Genomic DNA, 23,324 nt, shown 5'->3' with positions numbered 1-23,324 from the left:
AAGACATATGCCCTGACCCTGGCAATGCTGGCGAACTCCAGCTTGCTGCACTGTGCTGGGGCCTGGCCTGCACTTATCATTCAATAGTCAGTGTTATAAGTTGCCCCCTTAATTAATTTTCAGAGAGCATTGCATTAATAATAGAAAGGAATTTATTGAGTAAGCAACAGCAAGCAAAACAGCGCTGGGCGGCCGGGGAGTCTCGGCTCCACCAACGGCACGCACCTCACCCCCCCCCACGGTCCCTTTTTATATCTTGGTGATTTCAGGATTACGCAGCACATCCTGGTGTATTCTGCGACTGCGCACACTGTTGCTAGGGGGTCGTCTCTGTCCCTCTGGTGGTCGTGAAGATGAAGGCCGTAGTCTTCCTTGGCGTTGTGGTTCAACTTCTTTTTTTTAATTGGTCATGTTGGCCCAGTGTGAGACAGGAAGGCAGGATGTTGATACACTAGTTTAGCAACTTATCAGGAGATGGTTACATGAACTTTGCAGCAGTGTTTTTTTAACAAAAGAGGCTACTGAGATGCAGAAGGAGAGAAGGGGAGGGGGTTCTCTATTTTGTTACATTAAGCAAAAGAATTTTCATAGTGTCTAGCAAAGGAGTTTTCACAACTCCCGTTCCTCAAACAGAACTCCTTGTTTTTATAATACAAAAGACAATGAACAAACATTTATTGTGTATTACAGTCAGCACTATTCAGCACCTGCAAGGGGAAGACAAGGCCTCTGGATCTGACAAGCAAATAAGAGAGACAGTAGCTAAAACAGAGGGCCAACTGTCAATGGAATCAGTGGCCCCTGTAGTTAACAAAAAACAATGGACGCAGATGTCAGCTTGTTTAGTAAGGGAAGAAGTAGCTCCACTAAGAGGTTCCAGAGCAGGAAGTGGAAGAGGCAGGCCGCTCTGGAGCAGGGCTGTCACATAAACAGGAGGAAGACGAGAGAGAAATCATAAGGCAGAAACCACCTGATCCTTATCCCTGAGTGAGTTGCAAGATCTAGGAAAGCATTTCAATCATCACCCAGGTGAGCACGTTGCCACCTGCCTGCTCCAATGCTGGAATACCAGCACCAGTATCCAGGAATTAGAAGGCAAAGAAGCCAAGCAGATGGATCTTTCTCTAGGGAAAGGATCATTGACAAAGCAACTGGGAAAAGGGGCACCAGTCCTCCACCTCTAGGTGACCTCTGTCAGGAATGAAGGAAAGGCATCCCCTCAAGGAAAACTTTGTATTATCAATCAGGTCCACAGGACCCACAGGAGTGCAAGGCTCTAGTGAGCACCATTGCTGTGTACTCTAATGCCACCAAGCTATGCAGGGGCAGAACCCATCTGTATTTCTGGCTTGACAGGGGGATCACAACAGCTAATTGTATTGGTGGCTAAAGTGACCCTGACTGGGAATGAGTGGCAAAAGCACTCCATTGTGACTGGCCCAGAGGCTGCATGCATCCTTGGCATAGACTACGTTAGGAGAGGGTATTTCAGGGACCCAAAATGGCTTTTGGCATAGCTGTCTTGGAGATAAAGAACATTAAACAGTTGTCTACCATGCCCAGTCTCTCAGAAGACCCTTCTGTTGTGGGGTTGCTGAGGGTCAAAGAACAGCAGGTGCCAATCACTACCTCAACAGTGCACCAGCAGCAATATTGCACTGACTGAGATTCCCTGAGTCCTATCCATAAGCTGCTGATTTGTTGACTGGAGAGCCAAGGAGTGATCAGCAAGACTCACTCACCCTTAGTAGTCCCATATGGCTAGTGCAAACGTCTAATGGCGACAGTGGACTATCACGGCCTGAATGAAGTCACAACACCACTGTGTGCTGTGGTGCCGGACATGCTAGAACTTCAGTACGAACTAGAGTCAAAGGCAACCAAGTGGTATGCCACCGTGTAGTGGGTTTACGTGGCAAGGTTTTGGTAGCAGGGGGCCATAGGGGTGGTTTCTGTGAGGAGGATCTAGAAGCTGCCCCATGTTTGGTAAGGGCTCCATTGTTTTCCAGAGCTGAGCCAATAAGTGATGTTGTTTTGCGCCTCTGTGAGAGCATATTTAAGACAGGGAAAAAAACGCTGTGCCACACAGCAGCTGGGAGAGTGAAAGGAGTGAGGAACGACCTTGCAGGCGCCAAGGTCAGTGCAGAAGGAGGGGGAGAGGTGCTCCAGGCGCCGGAGCAGAAGTCCCCTGCGGCCTGTGGTGAGGACCATGGTGAAGCAGGATGTCCTCCTGCAGCCCATGGAGTACCACGGTGGAGCAGGGTTCCACGCTGCAGCCCGTGGAGGAGACCACGGTAGAGCAGGTGGCCCTGCACCGATGGAGGCTGCCACCTATGGAAGACCCCTGCCGGAGCAGATACCGGGACGGACCTGTAGCCCGTGGAGAGGAGACAAAGCAGGAGCAGGTGACCTGGCAGGAGCTGCTGCCCGTGGGGGAGCCAGGTTGGAGCAGTTTCCTCCTGAGGGATGGACCTTGTGGTACGGACCCATATCTGGAGCAGCTCTGGAAGAGCTGCTGCCTGTGGGAAGCCCATGCTGGATCAGTTCATCAAGGGCTGTATCCCATGGGTGGGACCCCACAGCACAGGGGACGAGAGTGACCAAGAAGGAGCGGCAGAGAAGCGCTGTAGACTGACCATAACCCCCAGTCCCCCGTTCCCCTGCGCCGCTCGGGGGGGAGGAAGTGGAAGAGGGTGGATGGGGGGGAAGGTGCTTTTGGTTTCTTTCCTTTGTTTCTCACTTCTCTAGCTTGTTAGTAATAGGCAATAAATCTTACTATCTCCTTATGCCGAGTCTGTTTTGCCCGTTACAATAATTACTGAGTGATTTTCTCATCCTTATCTCAACCTTTGAGCCCTTTTCACATATTTTCTCCCCATTCCTCTTTGAGGAGGGGAAGTGAGAGAGCGGCTGTGGTGGAGCTTGGCTGCCCACTCGAGCGGAACCACGACACACCATCAATATTGCTAATGCATTTTTCATGACCCCTTTGGCAGCAGTGAGCAGGCCACAGTTTTCTTTCACTTGCAGGGTGATACATTGATGGCATCATCATGTGGGGCAACACATCAAAGGAAGCATTTCAGTTAACAGATGTGTCATTACACTCAGCAATAGAAGCTGGGAAGGTGGGGGAGGAGAAGGGAAAGCTCCCATTATGAAGACATCTGTCCTGAATACTAAGTGTATTGAGACCTGGCTTCCCAACACATGGCTGAACATCACTTGATGAATAATTGAGAATTTTCTCTCTTTGCAACCTTTGCTTTTTTAATTAAATTATCCTTATCTCATCATGTGAGTTACTTGCTTTCATATCATACTTTTTCTCCCGCCTCTTTCGATGAGCACGGAGTGAGAAAGCAGATGTGGTGGAGTGTAGCCATCCATCACGATGGAAGCACCACAACCCTCCATACGTAGGACTTTTCTGGGTTGTTCTTGTGTGCTTCCTGTGGCCTCAGCCCTCACGGAACCTGCCAACACACTCCTGCCTGTGTGGGCAAACAGCCCCAGAGGCTGCAGGAGGAAACACCATGACCCAGATACTTCCTGAAATACGCCTGCCCTGTTCATGGCTGGTTTCCATAACCTTCCTCTTGCTAGCAGTGCATTCATATAAACCCTTATCTCACTAGTTTCAATGCCAATTTCAAATTGACTTTGCTGCTCCATCCCTGAACACTTGAGTAACATTTACCCATTCCTCCTGAGCAGGCCACCCATTTGCACTTTCTGTGAACTTCTGTTTTACATGAGCTCAGGCACGGGTTCCCCATTCAACCAAGCAAACCTAGTGCCTCACCTGCCTGTGTCCAGAAGAAGTTATTTGTCCAGCTTAAGTAATTGGGCATTTCAAACATTAGGCAAGATAAAAAAGAAAAACTTCTAGTTGAAAAAATCTTTATTTACATAACACAACAGATGAATCACATCATGTCCCACCCTTGTCCCCTTATGTATAAAATACTGGTTAAAAGTGTGTTGTTGTTTTTTTTTTTTCCAGAGACTAGTTAGTTTCCACAGCGCCCTCTCATGAGAGCACTCCATTCGACAGCTGGAACATTTGCTGTTCCACAGAAGTTCAAAGGCAAACAGCTCCACTGAAAGAAGCAGTCTTAAGAAAGAAAACTTCAGAGACAGCAGCTGCAGCAGCAACACGTGACAAGCCACCAGGGTTTCAGCTCTGTCATTCCATGGTAGCAGGGACGTTGATCGTTGATCCTACCTGTACTTTTACTGTGCCACACTAATGACAGAAGTTTTGAGGGTTTTACATTAGCCATCTGAGATAACACAGGTGCTCTTGTAAGTCATTTTGGACTTAATATCTAGTACAAATTTGTTTGAAGTTACACATCATCAAATCCAGTCATCTAAGTGCTTCCCTTCAAGCCCACATCCCAAGTCCAAATAATGAATAGCAAGGACATTGCATACAACAGGGAAATTAGCCTACACAAGGAAGACTCTAAAAGGACAAAAATAAGTGGACAGAGAAACATGAATAAAAATGTTAGTCTAGTCCCAAAACAGAGAAAATCCAGTTCCATTAATTTTATTTTATGGCTCATACCACAAGCTGAACAGAAGAAAACAGATTGACTAGAGTCCTTACCTTGGTATAAGACGATTCCTGCTACACCAAGTCACAACTATATAAACTTTAAACAATAAAGTTGTAAAATCAAGGTAGAGTTGGATCAGGACAGAAGATTTGCCAGGGATCCTCACAAGGTGCCTAACTGATCTAATAGGAAGTGTTTTAACAAGTGCATTCTGTGCTAAAATTTATCATGATAAATTTCAGATTTAAAATAAATTCAAGCTAAATTTAGATTAAAGATACAGTAAGACACATGATCTCTCATAACCAACTTTCTGATTCCTTAGTCCTTGTGGCTGACATGCAAAGTGATTCTGCACATGGTCTGCTAACATGTTTTCTTGAGAAAGTGCAGCAGATTGAGGAAAACAAAGAGCTTTAAATACCTGGGAAACATCAAACACATTAAGAACAAAACAGCCAGCTGGAAGGCGTGCAGCACATAGGATATTCAACAACCACTGACACTTTTCCACTTTCTCCTGCTGAACCCCCTGAGAGGATTGTCTAGGCACTGACAGCATCTTGGCCTCTTCCACTGCAGGGCGGCAGCTAGTGCTCTGACTACTGACATTTTACTTGCCCTGGATTCCAAATACATAAGCTGACTGGATAGTGACAGCTGATCAAACTGGGGAGTCTCATTCTGGGCTTTAAAGTTATGCCACAGCACATGGATCAGTCAATACTTTAAACATGCAAATGTAAACAAGCACTGCTGAAGCCTGTTTATATTGCCCATATTAGCTGAAATTGAAGAAATGGTATTAGTAACTGAAAAAAAAAAAGTCTGCAACAAGCTATGTAATTATAAAAACAAAACATATTGGAGCAAAGAAATGCAGGATTTGTAAACTGTTACTAATTAAAAGACCCATAACCATTCCAGAGAGAAAAAAAAAGAAAAAAAAACAAACACCCAACAGAATGCCACATTATCTGAACGTGACACTGTCAGATACTTGGAAATGCTCCTGACTTGTACACAAAATGAGAATGTATCTGAAGGCTGACTGAAATGGATAATGTTTGAAATGGAAGGCTGTTTGAAACTGCATGATGGCCATTCCAACAGAATTCCCACAATCTTCAGGGAAATGTGTACCATAGGAGGCATTTCTTAACTGTGTATGTTTAAATGTGGATAAATATCTACAGCCAAGAAGATATAAAATCTAAGCTATCATCTCTGTGAGATGATTTGTATGAGAATGTCTTTCACAGTAAATTCACAGGTAGAGAGAATAATGCAAATACCCTTCTCAAGGACAAGGGACATGTTTACCATCCCAAGGCACTAAGTTAAGGGAACTCTTCTTCTTCTGATGATCACACTGCTATTTTGAATGTTAAAAAAAAAAAAAAAAAAAAGAGAGCCCATTCCAGCTCTATAAACACAAATATCACGAGTTTCAGTTTGAACACCACAAGAACGTGCCTGCTTCACTGAATTCAAAAATACCAGCTATGGATCAGAAAACCCCAACCAACCACCTCAGATAATGAATACAATTCACTATAACACGATGTGCACTAGCACCAAAAATGCTCCCAGTTTTCTGGAGGCTGAATTTGGTATTGGGTGCAGTGATCTATGATCTGGACTCACTGATCTGCACTTGACTGGAAGCAGGGAGGAGTACAGCATTCAGCTTCCACTGGGAAGCAGCTGGACATAAAAAGATACCAAAACTTATTTCAGATAAGATGAGAAGCATTTCAGTCTAAACTGAAGATTGCTGGGTAAAACCGTATGAGTATACAAAAAAGTAGCAGAGGTTATGACCATGCTTTTAGAGTTAAGACCCTTCCCCACAAGTCCTTCTCCTTCCAAGCAGAAGAGTACATTTGCAAATGGGAACCCTTCACTTCCTCTTTTTGCACAATCTGTAGGAGCGTGCCCACAGACACTGCAGAATTCTCCACAGTGGCATTTTTTCAAAAGGAAATACACTCACCAGGGTCATTTCTAGCTATCACAGGAAAGGCTCACTTCATTTTATGTTGCGCCTTTGTATCCTGTTCTCCCCTATCTACCCAACACTCCTGACTTGCTAACAGCTGGGCAAAAATTTCACTTCTGCCTCCTACTTAACAAGATTCTTAAACTTACTGGCAATAAGATGAGAGTAGTAATGGCTAAGGATATTTTATAGGGTCATTTTAAACTACAGTGTCCCCAAAGAAATTTGTTCCCCTATGTGCTTTCCACATGACGTGTCTGAGTGTGACTTGTAAACTCTGAAGTTCGCAGGAAGGGCTCATCCAAAGCAGCACTCAGAGGAAAGTACATTTTGGAGGATAGTCCATCTTGCTCCAAAAGACGATATCCTCTGGCAATAGCTTAGTAGCTCATGTCAGATACTGCACGACGAGAAACATAATTACACAAGTCAAAATCATTCCCCCAATCATAAAGTATTTATCTTGAAAGGCTCGCTTCTCAATCAGCCGCATTACAGTATTGGATAAGCCCAACATGTTGGCAACATCCAGGATCTTCTTGTGAGTACCCTAAGAATAAAAAGACAGCAAAGAAACAATTAACTCCATGGTACACTTCTTATTCTATAGAATATTTTATCATGGGTGGCAAGTGATGAATTCTGATCCCTCAGTAAACGAAGGAACTTTCTCTAAGTTCCTACAACATCTTTGCCATATTGTTCCTACAATTTAAGAGACAGCCATGGAACCCTGGAAATAAGTGGATTATTAGACTAATTCACACATGAGAACAAGAAAGAGGTAAAGGTACAAAGCAATGTGTCCAGACTGAAACATCACAGACAGCACCTCAGAGAAATGAACTCCCTATGGAGGAATTAAGTTCTTCTGTTCCACTTCCAGACATACAGTCTAATAAGAGCTTGAAGCTCCAGACAACCTTTCTTGCAGAACTTCCCTCCTGCTGGTCTGAAGTACAGTTAATACCAAGAAGAGGTTCAAAAGGAGGTCCAGAAACTTGTAGTGTCTGTGGTCAAGTTTAATGAAAAGGCTGTAACAGTGTAATTGATGCAATTTCAAGAAATTCTTCAGGATAAAAGCAGTGAAAAGAGCCTGCTGGCTGGCATGCTGCAGGCCCATATTTGTTTTGTTTCACTGCCGACACAGCTGGTACTAAGAATGTCTGTGGATCCTACCAGTTACCGTATCACCACTACTGTGTGTACCCAGTCACTACTGCAGTGACAGTTGCCTTATTTCAAGGCAACTGTCAAAGGAAACCGCATGAAATACAGGCTCATAGATGTACTATGTACTATGAGCACTGTTCAGAGATTGGTATCATCCTGTCTGGGAGGAAGTTAGAAAACTCATGGCTGCAGAGTCCCAACAGTACAGGTAGATGAAAAGCACCATTCTAGATAAGCTAGACAAACAAGTGACATACAGACGTGCATTCAGAGATGCTGCACTCAGCACCACAGCTCAGCCCAGCTCACAGCACGCAATTATCTGACGCATACCTCAGAGAGACACTGGGCAGGACCAACTTCCATCATACGTTGCAAGAAGATGGGTGCTGCCAGAAAGAATCCTTATCACCATGGTGAGGATAAATGGACCTAGTCTTTCAAACTGACTTCCAGGCCCCAACTCTTAACAGAAAACCCTGCTTCAGAAGGCTGTGAGACTTCAGAGAAGTTACTTTTCCAAAAGAGCATTCAAAACCCTGAATCCTCTCCTGGCACTAATGTTCCATCCTTCCCTGTCCTTTTTTTCCATGTCTGCTTCATGAAAACGTTAACAGAACCTCTCTTTGTTTCCACTAGTCCTATGGCTAGACCACTCAGCTACAACCTATCTCAGGAATGAATGCTTAACAACCACAATAAGTTTTTCTACTGACTGCCTTTGTATAAGAAGAAATATATATTCACTAGGTCAGTGAACAAGTAATCTTAGCCTTAGCTATCCTTCATCTCAGAGAAGAAAGACCTGGACTTCAAACTCTGCTGTAATGCACCAGTGTAACACTCAGGTGATGAGTCTTTGCATCCATGAGTATTAAGTAGAAAAGGGGTTACATTTATAATTACCGTTATACCCTGCAGTGTTTTGAGAACACCAGCTAGCCTGGACATCTGTAATCAAGAAAGGAAGTACCCAGCCTGTAAACAGCAATGGACATTACGATTAAAGGAAACACCTTGCAATGCTGCCTTGTGAAGACACCTGTCCCTGGTAACCCTTACGAAACGTGTACCATAGGTACTAAAATTTGTTCCAGCAAAATGTCTATGCACTTTCAGGGCAAGATGTGTATGTGTCTACAGTTCAGCTATCTGTATGTAAGCTGGCTAGACTGCCTTTTAAGCCAGTGGTACATTAGTCTACACAATCCATGGAATATGAGATGTGATTCATCTGACTACATGTAGGGATTTATGAATATCTGCATAGAAATTTAGCAATTAAAAATGCCTAAATGCTCTGACAGCTACATGCCAAAGCAGCAAAATCACAAAACAGGTAGCAATAGTTAACCCCAATTTAAGATGAGCACAACAGAGATAGGAATTTCCCTTTTCAGAGATCTAGCTTTCCCACCCCAAACATACACTTCTTATTAAAAAGCTCAACTTAATAGCATGGTTTAGTGGTGGACTTTAGTACTAGGTTAAAGGTTTGGACTAGATGATCTTGGAGGTCTTTTCCAACCTCAATGATTCTACGATTCTCTTTTTGTACCTTTGAACTCTTAACTCAAAATTTCACACCAGTTAAACAGTCTTTAAATTAAAATACAAACATTCATTATCTTTAACAGTAATTTGGGAAGATATATATTGTTTAGATACTTTAGACTTGAGTATTATCTCCATTACTGAACTTAAACATAAGTACTTTATGTGAGCATTGTGGTTGCTCTCAGTGATATTTACCTGTACCAACGTCTTATCTGTGGGCTAGCCATTGCTTTCTTCGTTTGGAAGAAAAACAAACGAATCAAAAAAAAAAAAAAAAACACAGAACAGAACAAAATAAAACACAACATTTAGCACTCCAGATACTGACTACTGTGCAGACGAAGACTGCTAGCCTACCAGGACATACAAAAAAGAAAAAAAAAAAAGGCTTAAATATGTTCCTAGTAAAATGACAAAATATAAAGATTTTAGGCTTAGCTAAATCAGAGTTTAGGCCTTTACCATACTTATTTATTTCTTCTACTTAGCCTGGTTATCTTAAATGCAGAAATGTGGGGTCTTTTTGGTAAAAAATGATGCCCCCACCTTTAATGTCACTCTCTGGTCCCTCAGCCCCTGAAGGATGTTGGTCCCACTGCCAATAAGATCATCCATGCCACGATGGGCATTCTGCAGGGATTCATTAAACTGTAATGTTTCGTCGATCGGTATGGTGGTGTCAGAGTCCTGTAGGGGAAATGCAGGGTCTTGGTTACCTTGCCTACTCACTCATACTCATAGATCCAGAAAGAGAACACACAAAAACAAACACCCCTTGACAGGACTTGTGGGATTATGTTTTTTGTTGTTGTTGTTTATTTTTAATAGGGATGTTAAAACAATATTAATTTGAGTGAACAAAGTAATGTAGAGAAGCCTATAGGAAGCAAGTCAAAAGGCAGAGTTGATTAGCTACTCAACTGCAATTAGATTTCAGGAGATAAAAGATCAGATTAAAAATTAAGAATTTTCATAATCTCTTTATGACATAGGTAGGAAAGAGTATTACAGTAGAGAAGATCAAAAGTATCAGAAAGGATTAAACAAGGAAGTCATGTGATCACTGTAAGCAAAAGATTTTTGAAAGACAATAGCACATTTATAATGACAAAAGGCTTGCAAAACACATGTCTGGGAGATGACATTCTATAAACTTGTATTAACAACAAGGTGCAAATTTCTGACGGGGAGGGCAAACAGACATATGAACCTAGATCCCTGAAAGTCTCACTTACTCACCACCCAAGCCCTTATCTAATGATAATTAAAAAAAAAAATCCAGAAAAGATGCATTAGTGCAACTAGAAACTATACGTTTTGAAATGGAAGTAACTGGGTAAAATTCTCTAACCTGGGTCACATAAGGGGTCAGAGGATGTCATGACTTTTCAAAAGGTTTCCAGTTTCATCTTCTCTGACACTACTCCACTGAGAGAGTCAAGGTAATAGTTCACAACTCCCACATTGTTTTGCAAACAGTAATCATTATATTGGTTAGAGCTAAGTGTGGAAACACTGGCTTACCTGCTTCCACAAACTCAGATTGGCAAGAACTACTAAAATGCATAATTCATATATTGGGCAGAAGGTGCTTAATACCTGTCAGCTGTAGGTTACTTGCATGTAACAATATCAAATTTGCCCTGAGTAGTCTGTGGTGATTATTGTAGAAAAAATTTTTAATACAGGAACCACATGTACAATCCAGTGTTGGGTGTCTGACTGCCTAGATGGATATTCTGCTTACCTAGTGTGAAAGAATGAAGAATGAAGAATAAAGGACAGAGCCATTCCCAGTTAGCTGGTCAAAGGTACTGGATGAAGAAGGCTATCGACGGTGTACACAACTCTTTGATCAAAAGTCAATAGAGCACAAAGGTTGAAAAAATTATCTTGTCTTACAGGAATCTGCAGAGCAACAGCACTTCCATCTGAATGGCTATTCTTTCAGATATTTATTAAACTTCAAATCAGAAGGGATTCTGTTTCCTATGCAAGGAATTTGCAGTTGATTTTCTTTTATACACAAGGCAGCAAGAAAACTATCAAAGTAGATCTTTGCTCACAGAAACGCAGAATGTGTTGGAAGGGACCTTAAAGATCACTTAGTTCCAACCCCCTGCCATGGGCAGGGAGAACCTTCCTCTAGACCAGGTTGTTCAAAGCCCCATCCAACCTGGCCTTGTACCCCCTCAGAGGGACACTAGATGGCAGCATATTTTTCATTTGCTATAAATGGTTTTCTCCAGAATTCTTCAAGGTAATGCTTTGAAGACAACATTTATCTTCGAATTAAAACATTCAGAACACTGTTACAGCTTTCAAGAGCTGTTATGTACACTACTATGATTTATTCAGAATGCTTACACACTCACCTGACATTCCTATTTAATAAAATAGGGTAGTATATAAATAGCTATGTAAACCTTGAACCTAAACAGATAGGCCAGTAACTCACAAATACACCATTTGCCTATTAAAAGGAAAATATACTTTAGAAGTCATGTTTTTGTAATGATAAGTTAAGAAAAAAAAATACAAAATAATCACACAACTTAATTACATCTTGAGACACCTTTCAACATGTTCAGGAACAAAAAATAGTTTGCCATGTATTTTGTGTTTGCAAGACTGCTACTCCTCTTCAAAACTGTTCTATTTACTCATGTGTTTTCTTCCTGGACAAGCTTTCCTACAGGAAAATTTCTTCCCATTTGCAGAACACCACAGCTTTTGAAAACAAATCAGGTTTCAAGTTCCAGTGTTCATTTCAAGACCTGTTTATAATTTTGAAATAGCCAACAAAATGCAAGAGGTCAGTTATGTTGGGCTTTGAGTAGTGCAGTGAACTTCCAAAATCTCAAGAAAATATAGCCATTCACATTGCATTTTTTCTTGTCCTAACAGTGAAAGTCAGCACAGAAAGCAAACAGTAAGATAAAAAAGACGTGCTTTTAAGTCACAGAAAAGCAAAGAATGAAAGCAAACCTACATTATTCAGAGCAAAATTTATCTGGGAATTTGCCGGGGGAGACATCAGTGGAAGAACTCAGACCGATCAAGAACAGGTTGAAACACATACCTGTCATTAAAAACTTTTGAATCATTTATAGTTAAAATGGAAGGTTTTTTACCCAGCTACACAATTTATATTTGGACAAATGAAAACTTGCTGGCATTTACTAACAGCAGTGTGCATAAAAGCCACTGATAAACATAAGCATTTTCCAGACATTTTTCAAGTCCTGGGATTTGACAAAGACTTTTGACACAAATCCAATTAAAATGTATTCTTTGTTACCTACCTCATTCAACTTTTTGAAACTGCTATATAAAGTCAGGTAGAGCTGCACTGGATAAAATTGGAGCAGCAATCTCAAGTCTTTCACTATTGCCTCTTTTTTGACCAAATTTTCCTCATGAAGGAGTTGTACTTTTTCAACATGTATTATTACTCTTTTCTATCTTTAATCCACTTGAACCATCACACAGCAGCAAACTAATAGTCAAGCCTAGGTCTTGCCCAAAACTTCACTGAACGGTTAAGGCAACTAAAACTGAGAAATCTAAAATAAAGAATATTTACATTAGTAGTGAATGTACGTGCTAGTAGCTCTTCTCGCTGTCGTTCCTGCTGCTCCCGGATGTAACGGCGATGTTGAAAGTTCCTCAGAGCTGTCTGCAGATGCTGAACATCATACTTCAGCTGGTCAACTCGGCTAGACAGGATCAACAACAGGAAGATATTCCCAGGGATAAAATACCAATCTTTTGTGGTCTTTTTAATGAATAATGGAGCGTTATAAATTAACAGCAACAAATACAAAGAATAATGGATTCTACTCATCTAAAAGATAAAGGACATTCAATGTTACGCTTACATTCCATACTTAGATCGTCTGTGCCTCATTTTACTAGTAAACAGGTGATTATTTAATTGCAAGCTAAAGATAGAATGTGAAGCAGAATTCTTGAGCTATCTTGTACATCCTACCCCATGACAAGTCTCTTCAGAGAAATTACATATATATATTCTTCATTTAACATAGATTTGAAAAGACAGTAGGATTTGAACAGTTTCTACTTTATGACCTATTCACGCAAAAGATCAGGTTTTCAAGTTTCATTAATTAATATCACGTTCTTAAGGCTGAGTTTCTACAAAATGTACCTAAAAGCCAATTGGCAATAGAGGACACATTTGCATTAGGGTAAAATAAATCAAGTCCATAACTCTACTGTTTCTGATTAAATGTTCAGTTAACTACAAAGAAAGCATAGATGACTGTTTCAGATGGTGACCTTTATAATATAGGTGACATGAAATCCACCCGATCTAAGGCAGCATTGGGACTAAAAATTAATAGCAGAGTCACAGAACAATTTAGAATGGAAAGTGCTCTGATGGTCTCTGATCCAAGCTGCTCAAACTAGTGTTAATTTTTGAAACCTTATTTTAGTCACCAACAGCTAGGAAAAGTTTTCAGAAAAAATGACACTTACTGAAGTAATTTTACTCCTTACCTCCACAAATACCATTAAAAGCAAAATAATTTCAACTCAGTATGTCATTTAAGCATCAAAGTGCTATATTTTGCTAAGCAGCAAAGTACTCATCTCAGAACAGAGCCATGAATCCAGCTCAATCACCAGTCTGCAGGTAAATGCAGGAAAATGATTTTGCATCTGTGCCTCAGTTCTGTTACAGTTGAGCATAGAGATTTAAGTTGTAATGTGAAAAGGTTCAACTCAAATGAAAAGGAAAAGGGCTACAATAAATTTAATGAAAATAACTACAAAGACTACACCATTATCAAAGCAAAGAAAGCGAACTTACAGTTTAGCATTTTGTCGCTTATTGGGAGGTTCTTTACTGGACAAGATTTCCAGACGTTCCAAGTTGCTGAATATATTGTCTATTCTTGCTTGAATCTCATTTTCTACTACTGCAAGGAAACAAAAATATATTCTAATTTGAATTAAAGAACTGCAAATTGAGTGAAGGCAGAAGTACAACAGCATTCAAACCAGTATTTAAAACTGAAAGACACAAATTCTTGCTGGATGGAAACAAACAAACGAAAAAATCAGATTAACTAAGAACTCTACAAATCATGAAGAGACACTTCTTTAACTGGCTAGTTTGAAACTCTTGCCTTTTTCACCCTCCTCTGAGAAGGGAACAGGGAAAGCCTTTGCTCCTTCAAGACTCGTGAACTTCTTTCCCTGTCTCGTCTATATAATAGGACTTAAAAGTTCCACATTGCCCTCTACAGCCCCTTCCTGTTTTCTCAGGTCTTGCTCATAAAAGCTAATAGCCAAGATGATTCTTGCAATCCTAACTTCTGAAAACTGTTAACAAAGAGTTCCATTATCCACACCTATAGCATGGGAGGTTGACAAAGCAACCAAAAGAAGAGTTGATGGGAATTGGCAGACTAGACAAACAGCTTGGAAAAGCATGCTCATGGTTGGGGAGCCCTTACAGGTGGGAAAACAAGACATATAACATCTGCCTCCGTGATCGTCTACTTTGCTACTTTGCTATTGCTTCTGATAATGTGTGCATAGAAATAGCAGAGAGACGAGATCAAAATGCAAACTCAAATACTTTTACTTTGGTAAGGTGGGAAGCACATACAACTAGGAAAAAAAAAAGACTCATATGCTTTCAGTTACTGTTATTGTACAGCAAAGCCTGGTATAAGTCACTAACCCCTTCTTCATTCAACAACCACATATTCTAACTGTGTGACAATCCAGCATTTCACAGCTTGAACTGCACAGGGAGACCTTTAATCATCTGTCATTATTGTGCTTAAAGAAAGCGAGCTTGCAAGGCTGAAGGTATGCACCCTCCAGAGCACATCCACAGAATGATTATTAGAGGACACTGAAGAACCATCATGCCTGTGCAGTCATGAAGATAACCCTGAAGCCAACTCCTGGACTACCATGGTCAGTCTTAGAATAATCAACAAACCTTAACAGTCACAATTTGTTCTTAGTTTGCATTTAGACAAAATCTTAAGAGATATTGTTTATTCCTATTTTTTTCTAGACTAAAGAGATATACAGTAAAGCATTAGTAATCAACTATTTCCTCCAAAGTACCTCAAGACTTTCCAGAAAATTCCATTTAGCAGTACCCAAAAAGGAAACAGCACATAAAACCCCTTTTCTTTACAATTTGATTTCACACAATCAAAGAATAGCCAACTTTAAATAAATATTGTTTATTTAAATAAATAAACACTGATCAATCACATCATCCTAATTCATTTCTCCATCATTTAGTACAGCTAAACTTCACAGAAGACCAGCCAGAACAGCAGATAGACAATTACATCAGCATTAGCTAGTCCAAACAACAGTGTTACTTTCTTGGTCATCTTATGTTTTTTTCTGAGCAAGAAGGGGTTATTTGCCCAAAGCTGGAAAAAAAAGCTGCAACTGAAACTTTGATTTCCTGACTCTTTTTCCTGACCTTCAGACTAAAGATAGCTCCTTTTCCCATAAATTCTTGACTACACAATAATATCTAGAGCACATACCTGTGCTTTTATATATAAAATAGTATGTTCATTTATTGACTATATAAGATGGTACATAATCCCATCTCTCGCTTCAAGTAGCAGAGGCAAGACAGCAAGTTATGCTAATTTTCAAGGGGCTCCAAAATCACATTTAACGAACTACAGTCAAGGAAGTCATCTGGCATTGTACTAGATGCAGGTAGCACAGTACAGTACAGGTAGCAACAACCATCATAGAAAATAGAACCAGTAGACAAGTTGTTGTTTTTTGATAGGAAAAGTTATCACAGCCTTTTCTAGTCATGCTACATGAATATAGTTAGGGTAACAGAAGTCAGTCGACCTGTGGGTAATTGTATCTAGTATGGCTTCACTTCAAAAGCTTTTGATCATGCCCATTAGCAACTAGTTTTACATGAATTCAGACTTCAAATGTGTGTCCAAAATACATTTGCCAATTCTGCACTATGGTGAAAAATCTTGCCACAATAAATCATATTATTTTATGACAGTCATTTTATTAACACAAGGTTATAGTCCAAACTTACTGAGGCAATTTCAGACCTAGTTGTTCCACATATTTCTCATAAGCAAATGGAATTACAGGTTCTCTGGACCTGATGCAAGTCTCTACAGGACTCTCATGCAAGCAGGAGCCATTAGAATCATCCTGCTTAAATTCTTGCACATCAAACGACAGTATTTTCCCCAGAAACTGGACTAAGAATCTTTTTGGGAAGTTTGCCAATTATTGGATGCTTAAGGAACAGTGTTAACAATAGGACAGATATCAAGTGACATTTCTCAACTTCTCAGCTTCTAAAAAACTAGCTTGGTGATGTCTGAATTTGCAATTCTGTCCACATCTATGTGTTATATTATACCTCCATATGTGCATCAATTTGATCAATTTGATTCGTTTAATCCATTTATAACATATGTCTCTACAGCACATTCTGACAATGCATCAAAATCTAACAGCACCAAAAAATATCTGACATTCCCAGTTCAAGATACTTGTAGAAGCATTTACAGTAAACACCACTTCTCAATTCAAGAGCTACCTCCCATAGGAAGCTGTGTGGCAGTAAATTTTTGTTCTGTCTTTTCCACTCTGTCCTACAAGACATCACCTTAATCAAGTCAAATGGTAAAATAATTTTAATGCATTCCACATCAGCATTTCATCTCACCTGCTGATCGTAGTAACTGAAAAGCCAAATTAGTTCAAGTAATGATTGTAAATATAATGATAAAGCATACGAGGTTGAAGGTTCAGGTTACATCAGTATTGGAGTGGGACTTTTCCCTCTAATTACCTACTTACAGTGTACTGACTGTTTGTCTGAACTTTCCAGACGTCCCATGTAAGATTGGACTTCGTGGACTTGTCTATCAAAAGACAAATAAAGAAAAATAAGTCAGTTAACATCCATAAAATGAAAAACAATTTTTCAATATCTTAATCTCTAGCTTCTCTTAAAAGTACCTTTCAGAACATAATAAGAATCAGATACATGGTATTCAGTGCAGACAGCCCATCACTAAACATCTAAAAAAACCACTAATCTTCAGTTTGAAGACAGCTGTGCTTTCAATTAATATGCATCTACAAAGTAACTTTCAGTGTTAAAATAAAAATCAAGGTGAAACTAATTTTTTTTTTTCTTCAGTGACTTTCAATCCAGTTCTAGCTCCCTTCTTGTATTGTAACCTGAACTGAGGTTCTCTCTCATGTCACACACCTGGCATGCTCAATGTCATTTAAGATCTACCTACCCCAAGACAACCATGGAGGTATCAGATTCACAATAGGAACTCATAAATAATAAGTATAACAGAGGGAAGGTCTGATTGGTAGAAGAGCTGGTACAAAGGAGACCTTAATAACAGGTCTGCAGTGAAATACTACCTAAATACTCCACTAAAGTGGCGAACAGACACCACACCTTTACGGCACTGCAGAAATAAGTAGTACGCATCTTCAGTGCAAGCTTTGTCACCTCCTTCTCACAAACAAAATAACGGTACAGGCAAAGGATCAGGGAAGGACTATAAAGATTATGAAAAGTACTAAACAGCTTTAATACAATGGAGTTGTTCAGTCTGGACTGCAGATAATAGCAGTGAGACACTGTTGAGCATAAATGCCACAGGGCAAGGTGAAGAAGGAATGACTTTCAGCATCTCATACAATACATGAATCACAGAGGCAATGAATTTAAGTAGAAAGCTTAAAACAGAAGAGAAGAAATTCCTGACATTGCAGAAGCAGCGACAGAACAAAAACCAAAATAAATAAAAACACATTGATAGCTGTTAAATTCAAGAAAAAAAAAAAAAAAAAGCATCAAATTTCTGGGAGGCCAGGACAATATTCAGTGAAAATACTCACTCATAAGTTACTTTTATTATTATTATTATTAACACTGTGACACTAAACAGGTAACTCCAACTTTTACAGTACTTATGACATGTTCAGTTAATTAGAGAACCAATTCAATATCCAGTATCTTGCACCCCATTCTTGTTCGATGTTTTTTTTTTTTTCCCAACCAGTTTGTCTAGGATGCCTCAGACATCTTGAGACTCACACTGCTTTTAAAATGCCTGTTTAGAAATCCATGTGTAAGAACAAAATCAGATCACTGGCAACCGTATTAGAAAAAGACACTTCATATTTACCAGGATTTTTCTAATGGAGGAAAATATAGTAGGTCTGGGAAAAGGTGGGAAGAGAGTTTTCAAATTGAGATTACCTTCAGACTGACAATAAACTACAATAAAAAGCAGAGCTCAAGAGCTACAATCAGAGCAAGGCAATATGGAAACTGGAAAAGGCAAAAGCATTCTCCTTATCAACAACAGTTATATCACGAGCTTTCATTTCTGGATCAACAGCAGGATTTCCAGCTTTTCCCTATCACATTATTTAATAAAACCCATTAACAAGGGTGGAATATTTGGATTAACTCCCTCCTTTAGCCTCTTTCCCATGAGTTATTTCCACCACACTGGCACGTTTTCTGCCTTACTTGTGGTTTGCATTTTTCCTACCACTTAAACCTCACCAGACTACGTTCATCTCCAAAACCGTTTCATATCTCACCGACACGTTTCCTGAGAGGGTTTAAATGCTGCCCCCGGCCATGATCAAAGCCCACTGCCATAAAAACCCTAGCAAACGAGCGTGCCCTAAATTCACGCTTATGTAGTAAAACAGAATCACTTTTATTTTCAGTGAGCACCTGTAATCCCACACTTTAAAACCTGAAGCCAGGAACTCCTGCCTTGACTCGGGCCTGACGTGGCTAAAGGCACGGCGGGACTTTGGACCCGCTCAGCCTGGAGGACCCGGGTTGGCTTCGCCCTGCGACCGAGAAACGGCCCAGCTCCCCTCAGCCCCTCGGGGGGGGGGGGGGGGGGGGGGGGCCCGGCCGCTACCGCCCCCTCCCCGCCGCCATCCAGGCGGCCTCGGCTGCTCCCACAACGCGGCCCGGCCCCCGCCCCACAGCAGCGGGGCCACCACGGGCGCCCGCCGCAGCGCCGCACGCACGAACTTGTTGGTCTGGTGGTAGAGAGCCTCCATGGCACGGCTCGGCACAGCTCGGCCCGCCCGGGCACGGCTCGGCACGGCTCGGCACTGCCCGGCCCGCTCCGCTCCACCGCCCACGTCGCATCCGGCTCCGCCACCCTCGGCTTCCGCCGGCTGTGGCCCCGTCAGGAGCCCGAGCTGCCGCCAGGGGGAGCCGCGAGCCCGCGGCCCCGGGCCGGGGACAGGGACAGGGACAGGGAACGGGACCGGATCCCAGCGTCGCACCCCGAGGCCCGCGGCCGCCCTCCCTGTCCCCGCACGGCCCCAGCACCGCTCCGCCGGCCCGGCCCGGCTTTCCCCTTCGTTACTCGCCTGCAGCAGCCTCGTCGCCCCATCCCTGTCCCCCCGGGTGCTTCGCCAGTCCTCTCCGATAAACCCTTCCCTCACCCGTTCCCTGATGCCTTTCTCTCTGCTGTTCCGAGGCTTTGGCCTCCCCTCAGGCTTTGGCCTCCAGTCGTGTCTCACCAGAATGAGCAGGGGTCGGGTGGAAAGCCCTGTCCCTCCTCCTTCACCTTGCGTGGGGCCCGGGGCCACCTTCCTCGCATCAGGGTGGCTGCCCAGGAGCTGTCTCTGCATGGGGCATGTCTGCCCCGGATGTGTAGAGGCCATTTGGTGTTGCTCCTGCCCTTCACCTTCCTCCCCAGAGCTGCCCTCCAGCCCAGTGCCCTGTCTCTCCCCTCACATGCCAGTCTCTTCCATTGCTGCTCTTCTACTGTCTACTACTACTATTCTGTCTACTTCCTGATAGAATCACAGAATCACAGAATTGTCTAAGTTGGAAGAGACCTCAAGATCATCAAGTCCAACCTCTGACCTAATACTAACAAGTCCTCCACTAAACCATATCACTAAGTTCAACATCTAAACAATTTTTAAAGACCTCTGGGGATGGTGACTCCACCACTTCCCTGGGCAGACCATTCCAATGCCTCAGGATCCCACCTTCCACCACTAAGTCTCCTGTAAGCCCGGCTGTGCTGGATGAATTGTATCTGTACTTAATGCCCTCAGTGTATTTTTTGCCCACTAATTTATCCACATGATTGTCTTTTGTCATATGAACTGCATTCACTAAATCTCTAGAAGTCTAGGCGACCAGTTCAAAAGGAAATGCAAAAAAGCAGATACCTATGAGAAAGTAAGATGAATCCTGCATGTAGGCATCCCTTCTAAAATAGCTGTTCCAGCTCTTTGATCATAATGACCATCTTCTCACAACCTTTTCTAGCTGTATAGCTGTCCTATCCAGTCTTGTGTTCTATTTTCAGTAATTTCTGATTTCCAGTATTCTGCTTGTTTCGGGGACTTCTACATGTAGCAATGATCAGACATTTTCATAGATCTACTTACTCTGACTCCAAATACATGTTCATGAGTGGTAATGGACAGCTCAGGACTGCCATTGTGCAAATAGGCTTGTTTTCTTGGGAATCCCATTTTTCCACATACACTCAGACACACTAAATACCTTGCACTGTGTTATCAGCCATTCACTTTATAACACCAGTTTTCTCCACAGGTTTTTGCAGGGCTGGCTGTTTAGTCCTTGCTCTGGGGTTGTATGAAAAACTGAAAAACTGTTTTCGGTTATCTCATTTGTACATAATTTCTTAATTATTTTGACAAGATAATCAACCACAACCCCTTCTTATATGTGCTGGACTACAAAAACTGATGTACTTTTACAGCGGTAGCCTGCTGAGTCTCAAGAACTCCTTCAACCTTTTAACTTTATGTAATAAATAGTGGGAAGGTGTATTATCCAAAAAGGGTAGATAAGTAGGTTGATATGGGGCTGTTTGTCTTGGGCCTCAGAAGAGTAGAAATGCTGATACAAAAATTACTAAACTAAAGTTAGGACTATAATTTGCTATTGTCAGTGTACTTCAGTGGAAAATAATCCTTGTCCAGAAACACAACTTCATGCTAGTAAGACTGGGCTTGATTGGAAATCGCAGAATCATAGAATGGCTGAGGTTGGAAAGGACCTCTGAAGATCATCTGGTCCAACCCCCTGCTGAGAAGGATCACCTAAAGCACATTACACAGGATGACATCCAGGCGGGTTTTGAGTATCTCCAGAGAAGGAGACTCCACAACCTCTTCAATCAATCCCTCATTGAAAGATATTTTATAAAGCATTCAAATTAATAGCACAAGATCAGTAATTTAAAGATTAACAACATGCAGTATCAGTAAAATGTTAGTTTATTTGAGAACTGACTAGATGGCAAATCTCCAAAACCACTTTCAGGGGGATTCTGTTAAAAAAATTGAGATTTTTGAAGACTCAATTTTCATCCTGATAAGAATATGAAAGTCACAGATGAAGAGTAGGAAGGAAACCTGTTATGGAAAAGCAGCTGTAGGGCAAGAGGAGGACTTCAAGCCACTTGAGCTTTAATTTAATTATATTTAATTAAATAATAATTTAATTATGTAGTCCAATGCTCCCCCTTTGAACTGGCACTAGTGAGATTCTAGAGTCTAGAAACATGGAGTAATTGAACACTCTAAAATCAGAACAAAACAAAAAGCTTGCTTTCAATGTAACTCTAAATTGCTTCACTTTGGATTCAGATGAACACCACTACCAGCACAAGGAAGGCAATGGATGTATGCAGCTTGAGGAAGGATTGCACAGCTGGAAGACTTCAGCCATGTCAGTAACTCATAATTTTAACTTCTTACCCAGTAATTAATCATCCATCTTTAGTTTTCCCTCTTCTGAGAGTCAAGAGATCTCAGCACTACTTGCAGAAAGCAGCAAAACAGTTTACCTAACAGGAGTAGGCCCTGCCCTCACAGACCAGGCAAGTAGGGTAGTCAGCTCTACTCTACTATTTCTTCCATCTCTTAACTTTGTCTTTTTATGTTAGTTCCTGAGGCTATTAAATCTCCCTGATGGTGGGCTAATGCTACACTTTTCTGGATTTATGCTACATCTCATTTGTGGCATGGCAAGAAACCTGCTGTATCACAAGGAATAATGTGGTAAATTGGGTCCATCTGAATAAAATGTTCTGATACAGTTGAATACAAAGTTTTAAATCTAGGATCATAATCAGTCCTCAGCACCTCAGCCCTATTCTTTGCTTTGTTGTTGTTGTTTTGTTTTGTTTTGCTTTTTCACTTAGGCAAAGGCTAAATATCTTTATGGCAAAAATTCAAGATACTTAAGGATGACAAATGTTGGAGGAAAAATCAAAAGATTTTAAGAGGGGAGAAGCTTAAGATGCATCCCTTGTATCTCAAATGATGCATGAAACTTTCTTGGACCATCCTGTTCTGCCATGCAGCCAGCCAGGTGTTTGGCAAAAGATTAACCCCTGGATTTCTAATAGTAACTCAAGCCACAGAAATAATGTCAGTCTAAGAATAAAGTGTATCCATAAAAACATTAACTACAGCAGTAACACATTCAGTTCTTGTTCTTTGCTCTCTTTTATTTGAGTCATTATAACCTGTTTTCAAACACTGTATGCAAATAGAAACCTTGAATGAAAGTAGATGCTGGGACTTCCCTGCTGGCCAAGACTTTGAGAAGTATCACAGGAGTTTTGATGAAGTGGCAAGCACTGAAATGCTTTTGAATGAATTTCTGTTCTTTTCTGAAGAATTTGATTTTTGCCAGGAAAAAAAAAAAATGCTGCAATCAAACGTTTATTCTTGTTATACTTCAAGTCCTTCCAGGAGGAGTCCTTCAGCAAATTGGCTCATTTAGACACAACAGCCAGAAGCATGGAGAGTAAAAAAAGGGTTTTGTTCAAGGAAAGCCTCTGTATTGTAAACAGGATAAAAGGGGGTGGAAAGAGTCACTTATCACTGTCTAATGTGTCCCCAGGTCATTCCCGTGTAGCACCTACTGGAGAAACAGGATTTCATATTCACTG

The 23,324-nt window shown here is 41.3% G+C and overlaps 1 protein-coding gene across 5 annotated transcripts; it reads right to left on the bottom strand.

Moving 5' to 3' along the window:
• Positions 1 to 3,886: 3,886 nt before the first annotated feature.
• On the bottom strand, positions 3,887 to 20,018 carry GOSR2 (golgi SNAP receptor complex member 2). Of its 5 annotated transcripts, none has more exons than XR_014685556.1 (8): positions 19,397 to 19,547; positions 17,164 to 17,228; positions 14,138 to 14,246; positions 12,887 to 13,019; positions 9,847 to 9,987; positions 9,496 to 9,533; positions 8,077 to 8,721; positions 7,009 to 7,120 (listed from the first exon to the last, which is right to left on the bottom strand). XR_014685556.1 is itself a non-coding variant. In XM_084496597.1 (8 exons), the coding sequence occupies exons 1-7, from the start codon at positions 19,423 to 19,425 to the stop codon at positions 8,078 to 8,080; spliced, it is 570 nt and encodes a 189-aa protein (XP_084352723.1). In that variant the 5' UTR covers positions 19,426 to 19,547; the 3' UTR covers positions 7,009 to 7,120; position 8,077. The 5 variants fall into 5 exon arrangements, 4 of the variants coding, with proteins under 4 accessions (XP_084352722.1, XP_084352721.1, XP_084352724.1 ...); XM_084496597.1 differs by having other exon boundaries at positions 8,077 to 8,132; XM_084496596.1 differs by lacking the exons at positions 8,077 to 8,721; positions 9,496 to 9,533; positions 19,397 to 19,547 and adding an exon at positions 19,897 to 20,018 and having other exon boundaries at positions 3,887 to 7,120.
• Positions 20,019 to 23,324: the final 3,306 nt, after the last annotated feature.

Source organism: Aythya ferina, assembly GCF_964211825.1.
Source record: "Aythya ferina genome assembly, chromosome: 23".
NCBI classification, from domain to species: Eukaryota; Metazoa; Chordata; class Aves; order Anseriformes; family Anatidae; genus Aythya; species Aythya ferina.
Note: the sequence above shows the minus strand (reverse complement) of the source record. Positions and strands in the feature narration are given on the sequence as shown.

Coding starts and splice junctions, on each gene's coding strand:
- GOSR2 (XM_084496595.1), bottom strand. CDS start 19,425: ATGGAGGCTCTCTACCACCAGACCAACAA. Junction 14,247..17,163: donor AGACAAACAGTCAGTACACT/GTAAGTAGGTAA, acceptor GTTTCCTTGCAG/TAGTAGAAAATGAGATTCAA. Junction 13,020..14,137: donor AAGCGACAAAATGCTAAACT/GTAAGTTCGCTT, acceptor GATCCTGTCTAG/CCGAGTTGACCAGCTGAAGT.